The 6,868-nt window shown below is 46.4% G+C and overlaps 1 protein-coding gene across 1 annotated transcript in view; it reads left to right on the forward strand.

Moving 5' to 3' along the window:
• The window catches only part of LOC105305673 (solute carrier family 22 member 3), a 58,110-nt gene that overhangs the window by 33,337 nt on the left and 17,905 nt on the right, over positions 1-6,868 (forward strand). The window contains exons 5-6 of the mRNA XM_023523447.1: positions 952-1,049; positions 1,169-1,383. Of these exons, the coding sequence (XP_023379215.1) occupies positions 952-1,049; positions 1,169-1,383 (313 nt within the window). The remainder of the gene's footprint in view (positions 1-951; positions 1,050-1,168; positions 1,384-6,868) is intronic.

Genomic DNA, 6,868 nt, shown 5'->3' on the forward strand with positions numbered 1-6,868 from the left:
CTCTTGTTTCAACATTCAACCATCACCCAAACATTGGTTGAACACAAGGCTCTTGCTTGGTGCTACAATACGGCCCCCGCCCTCCAAGAGCTCCCGTAGGGCGTATGGCAGTGTAGGTGCAAAGTTAGAGGTCTGGTGAGTAGAAGCACAGATTGGAGTTATCAGTCCTACCCGAGGTTGGGACGGACCTCCCAGCGGAGGTGGGATTGGGAGTGGGGAGGTCCAAGGGCCCTCTGAACAGAGGTTACAGAACGTGCTGCACGTGGAGATGTAAAATGGTTGTCACTCAGGGAATCAGGTTATGATTCCTCTGGAAGCAGCTGTGGTTAAGGAGGGTTTGTTGTTCAGTAGTATTTCCTTTATCTTGACTTACGCGTAGGAGACAAACAGCAATCTTGGTTTAATTGAATTAAGGAAAAGACCAACTTCTCGGATGGCCAGAGGTTGATGAGCTGAATTTTCCTAGATCAAAATGATGCCAGACGGACAGAAGCAAAATGATACCGTTGGGGCCATGCTTGCCCTTGAACTTAACATCACTCTAGCTTATTTGTCAACATAAGGTTTGAGGATTTAATAGATTAAGAAGCACTTGCTTGGATCCCACCTGCTTTTGCCACTTTTACGCTAATTTTCTCCAACTTGATAAATGCACAAATGTATTTGAATTTAGAACACACCGTGTTTCTCTGTTTACTCAGAACGGTTTAGCACACGGCACTGCCGATATTAGCTTAAGACGAGATTCTCAGCGCTGCAATCACATCTTTGTGAATCTGATTTAGGAAAGAGGCTTTTCATTCTCGGGTTTGAAGATGTAATCGCGGAAGACCTGGGTCAGTTCTTCCGGGTCATTTGATTCGGTAGCTTCGAATCTAGTCAATGACAAGTCTATAATATGCAGGTGTTTCTTGCTGTATATTGCTACTGAAATCTGCTTCTCTTGTATAGATCACTGTTACAGATGAGGAAGTTAGTAATCCATCCTTTTTAGATCTGGTGAGAACTCCCCAAATGAGGAAGTGCACGCTTATACTTATGTTTGCTTGGTAAGTTTGACTTGCGACGGATTCAAAAGCTTGTGTCAAATTTACGCGGCACCCCTTCCTTCCAATTAGGTTGAAGTTATCTCTGACTTGCTCTCCGTCGTCTTTCAATGTCGCTCCAGGTTCACGAGTGCGGTGGTCTATCAAGGACTCGTCATGCGCCTGGGGATTGTAGGAGGCAACCTCTATATCGACTTCTTCATCTCGGGGGTCGTGGAACTGCCCGGGGCTCTCTTGATCTTACTGACCATCGATCGTTTTGGACGACGCCTTCCCTTCGCAGCAAGCAATGTCGTGGCAGGGGTGGCGTGCCTCGTCACGGCGTTCTTACCGGAAGGTAATTGTCTTCCAAGTCTGCTTGGCAGCTGAGAACTTGAAAACAAAACCTTAAATCAAAATAATCAAGACTAGGGAAACTCTCGTCCTTCGAAAATGTAGCATCGCATCAAAATCTTGGCGCCGGGCACGCTGTAGTGATGTTATTCCATATTCTGTTTAATCGGTGTAAAGACTTTGAGGGTTAAGAGATGGGTTCTATAGACTTTTCTCTTTCCTCCATTTTCTGGTTCATTTGTGGATGAAATATGTGTTGAGCAAAACCTAGCTCATAAAGTTATAGTTTACTTTTAATCACCTTTATCTGACTTACCGTGTGACGGCATCGACAGTGCTTAAAATATTTCCTGGGCATTGGACATATCTCCAGCCCCATGAGAAACGTGGAGGTGGCAAAGGAAGAAAGACACAGTTCTTGACTTCAGAAGCTTTGCAACCTAGTGAGGGAGAAAGATATTTTACTACTCCACAACTCACTGTGATGAACGAAATAATAGAATGACTCACAAGATTTAGAACAAGCAAAAAACCAAAAATAAATAGGTGTGAGGAGTGATCGCTTCCTGGGGTGTGTAAGAAAAGCTTCGCAGAGTGAGAACGAGGCATGTATGAGAAAGGAAAAGAAATGTGCCAGGCAGAAGGGAGGGTGGCAGCGAGTTTTCCGATGCAGAGTGTCATTCCCAGGAGTGGGAACCACCTCCGAGGGGTCAGGAACCACATGTTCTTTGTTACCACTGGAATATCCAGCTGAGGAGACTGGGGGATCATCTGTCACCAGCGGTGACGGGTCCCACAGGCCACGCCAGGAGCTTGCTTATGGTCCCGTGAACTTTGGGGGGCGGGGTTGACCTCTTCAAGGCTGCAGCAGTTTGGACAAGGACGATGGGGAAGAAATGCTGAGAGCGTGAAGGAAGGTGGTGGCAGTCAGGCCGAGATGGCAGAACTGATTTCAAAGACGTTTCAGAGTTAAGTTTTTGGGGAGTTGATGCCTGATACATGGACAGAAGTTGCCTGTGGCTCCAAACGCACCGTGAACACAGCCCAGGTTATCTCTAGAACACAGCAGGCACTGGATGGAGAGAGCCTTTCACACTCCCAGCGAATGAATGTGTGAATTAGAGCAAGTTCATTATTTCTGTGTTTCAGGGGGCGTGGGGAGGGGGGTTACGGGGACAGCTGGATTCTCTGGTGGTTGTTTGTGTCAGCATAAGACAGCTTGTCTTTTTTTTTTGAGACTCCTCTGAAGACCAAGAAAGAAGTGATAATATTGTGGAAGTCAAACAGTCAGACATTTACAGATGAGTTTATTCATTATATGAAGGTTTACGAAGTCCCAACACATCAGATAGATCCTATTTCAATAAAATTACAGAAATGCCTATCTTCAGAACAGAGGGGAAAATAAACCAACGTCGAGTCCTCTGGAACTGATCAACAGAACTGACTAGTCACATTTATCTCATTTTCCTTGGGCGTATTAGTTCCCTAGGGTGGTGGTAACAAACTGGGTGGCTTGGAATAACAGACATTTATTCTCACACAGTCCCCGAGGCTGGAGACCAAGGCGTCGCAGGGCCAGGCTGCGTGAGGGGAGGATCCCACCCAGTCTCTTCCAGCTTCCGCTGTTTGCTGGCAGGGATGGTTCCTTCCAGAGATTCTGGGGGAGGGTCTGCCCCACACCTCTCTCCTAGCTCCTGGGGGTTGTCAGCAATCCTCAGCATCGCTCCAATCTCTGCCTCCATCATCACATGATCTTCTCTCGGTGTCTCTGTCTTAACCATCACATCTGCAAGGACCCTGTTTTCAAATAAGGTCGCATTCGGAGGTTCTGGTTGGATATGAATCTGGAGGACACTATTGAATCGGCTGCGTTGAGTTGATACGTTCTAAGAGTTAGAGAATCTGTATAATAGATATTGGTCAACACATGCTAATTTTCTCCAACTTGGTAAATGCACAAATGTATTTGAATTTAGAACACACCGTGTTTCTCTGTTTACTCAGAACGGTTTAGCACACGGCACTGCCGATATTAGCTTAAGACGAGATTCTCAGCGCTGCAATCACATCTTTGTGAATCTGATTTAGGAAAGAGGCTTTTCATTCTCGGGTTTGAAGATGTAATCGCGGAAGGCCTGGGTCAGTTCATCCGGGTCATTTGATTCGGTAGCTTCGAATCTAGTCAATGACAAGTCTATAATATGCAGGTGTTTCTTGCTGTATATTGCTACTGAAATCTGCTTCTCTTGTATAGATCACTGTTACAGATGAGGAAGTTAGTAATCCATCCTTTTTAGATCTGGTGAGAACTCCCCAAATGAGGAAGTGCACGCTTATACTTATGTTTGCTTGGTAAGTTTGACTTGCGACGGATTCAAAAGCTTGTGTCAAATTTACGCGGCACCCCTTCCTTCCAATTAGGTTGAAGTTATCTCTGACTTGCTCTCCGTCGTCTTTCAATGTCGCTCCAGGTTCACGAGTGCGGTGGTCTATCAAGGACTCGTCATGCGCCTGGGGATTGTAGGAGGCAACCTCTATATCGACTTCTTCATCTCGGGGGTCGTGGAACTGCCCGGGGCTCTCTTGATCTTACTGACCATCGATCGTTTTGGACGACGCCTTCCCTTCGCAGCAAGCAATGTCGTGGCAGGGGTGGCGTGCCTCGTCACGGCGTTCTTACCGGAAGGTAATTGTCTTCCAAGTCTGCTTGGCAGCTGAGAACTTGAAAACAAAACCTTAAATCAAAATAATCAAGACTAGGGAAACTCTCGTCCTTCGAAAATGTAGCATCGCATCAAAATCTTGGCGCCGGGCACGCTGTAGTGATGTTATTCCATATTCTGTTTAATCGGTGTAAAGACTTTGAGGGTTAAGAGATGGGTTCTATAGACTTTTCTCTTTCCTCCATTTTCTGGTTCATTTGTGGATGAAATATGTGTTGAGCAAAACCTAGCTCATAAAGTTATAGTTTACTTTTAATCACCTTTATCTGACTTACCGTGTGACGGCATCGACAGTGCTTAAAATATTTCCTGGGCATTGGACATATCTCCAGCCCCATGAGAAACGTGGAGGTGGCAAAGGAAGAAAGACACAGTTCTTGACTTCAGAAGCTTTGCAACCTAGTGAGGGAGAAAGATATTTTACTACTCCACAACTCACTGTGATGAACGAAATAATAGAATGACTCACAAGATTTAGAACAAGCAAAAAACCAAAAATAAATAGGTGTGAGGAGTGATCGCTTCCTGGGGTGTGTAAGAAAAGCTTCGCAGAGTGAGAACGAGGCATGTATGAGAAAGGAAAAGAAATGTGCCAGGCAGAAGGGAGGGTGGCAGCGAGTTTTCCGATGCAGAGTGTCATTCCCAGGAGTGGGAACCACCTCCGAGGGGTCAGGAACCACATGTTCTTTGTTACCACTGGAATATCCAGCTGAGGAGACTGGGGGATCATCTGTCACCAGCGGTGACGGGTCCCACAGGCCACGCCAGGAGCTTGCTTATGGTCCCGTGAACTTTGGGGGGCGGGGTTGACCTCTTCAAGGCTGCAGCAGTTTGGACAAGGACGATGGGGAAGAAATGCTGAGAGCGTGAAGGAAGGTGGTGGCAGTCAGGCCGAGATGGCAGAAGCTGATTTCAAAGACGTTTCAGAGTTAAGTTTTTGGGGAGTTGATGCCTGATACATGGACAGAAGTTGCCTGTGGCTCCAAACGCACCGTGAACACAGCCCAGGTTATCTCTAGAACACAGCAGGCACTGGATGGAGAGAGCCTTTCACACTCCCAGCGAATGAATGTGTGAATTAGAGCAAGTTCATTATTTCTGTGTTTCAGGGGGCGTGGGGAGGGGGGTTATGGGGACAGCTGGATTCTCTGGTGGTTGTTTGTGTCAGCATAAGACAACTTGTCTTTTTTTTTTTTTTTTTTGAGACTCCTCTGAGGACCAAGAAAGAAGTGATAATATTGTGGAAGTCAAACAGTCAGACATTTACAGATGAGTTTATTCATTATATGAAGGTTTATGAAGTCCCAACACATCAGATAGATCCTATTTCAATAAAATTACAGAAATGCCTATCTTCAGAACAGAGGGGAAAATAAACCAACGTCGAGTCCTCTGGAACTGATCAACAGAACTGACTAGTCACATTGATCTCATTTTCCTTGGGCGTATTAGTTCCCTAGGGTGGTGGTAACAAACTGGGTGGCTTGGAATAACAGACATTTATTCTCACACAGTCCCCGAGGCTGGAGACCAAGGCATCGCAGGGCCAGGCTGCCTCTGAAGGCGTGAGGGGAGGATCCCACCCAGTCTCTTCCAGCTTCCGCTGTTTGCTGGCAGGGATGGTTCCTTCCAGAGATTCTGGGGGAGGGTCTGCCCCACACCTCTCTCCTAGCTCCTGGGGGTTGTCAGCAATCCTCAGCATCGCTCCAATCTCTGCCTCCATCATCACATGATCTTCTCTCGGTGTCTCTGTCTTAACCATCACATCTGCAAGGACCCTGTTTTCAAATAAGGTCTCATTCGGAGGTTCTGGTTGGATATGAATCTGGGGGACACTATTCAATCGGCTGCATTGAGTTGATACGTCCTAAGAGTTAGAGAATCTGTATAATAGATATTGGTCAACACATGTCTATTTAGTATCTATGAATTGTCTCCACTAAACCAGGAGTGGGGATAGAGCCATGAACATAATTCCTGTCGTCGGGCATTATATACAGTCTGAGTGGAAGGGCGACAGATCGGGAACACTGGACACTTCGCTGCTCTTTCATTTTGCTTTGGCACCGCCTGGTTTGGGGTTTGATTTAAAAACGGAGTTCTCTAAGATGAGGTCTTCTGTTCCCGTCGCCTGTGGAATAAGGATTGAGTATTCATTGCACAGGAAATTAGGGAAATGGGAGAAAGATTGAAGACTAGTGCAGCCCGTGATTTCATGACGTACCCTTTACCCCGGGAGAGTTTCTCTGGCCCGAGAATGCGTGGGATGATTCGGACGTGTGCTGCGTTCAGCATGACCCAGAGAGCACGCAGGGCTGTTTGTCCAACCGATGTGGACGTAGCGAGGTGGGTCGAACCAAGCCAACCGATGTGGATGTAGCGAGGTGGGTCGAACCAAGCTCTCGTGCAGAGGACACTTTCATATATGCGAAAATATGGGCAACAAATAGACTTCTCTGTTTGGTCTGATCAGTTTTATTTTGTAGATGTGACCTCCATTTTTAAGGTTTGGAGTTGTTCTCAGCAATGCGGAAAACTAATGGCTCTTATTTTGGACACATTTTATGTATATATTCCACGGATTTGGCTGCTTTTGTAGTCACGTGTCAGTCGTGATTGACAAGAATAGGTTTCAAATTCCTAACGCACCTTTCACGTACCAAATACCGGCAGAGATTTCTCGCTGGAGTTGAGGGTCCTTTGGTCCATTTTTGGGCTTGCTGGCGGGGGCTGTTCCATTAACACTAGGACGACTCTGCCCCT

The sequence above is a fragment of the Pteropus vampyrus genome, unplaced genomic scaffold (assembly GCF_000151845.1).
Source record: "Pteropus vampyrus isolate Shadow unplaced genomic scaffold, Pvam_2.0 Scaffold392, whole genome shotgun sequence".
NCBI lineage: Eukaryota > Metazoa > Chordata > Mammalia > Chiroptera > Pteropodidae > Pteropus > Pteropus vampyrus.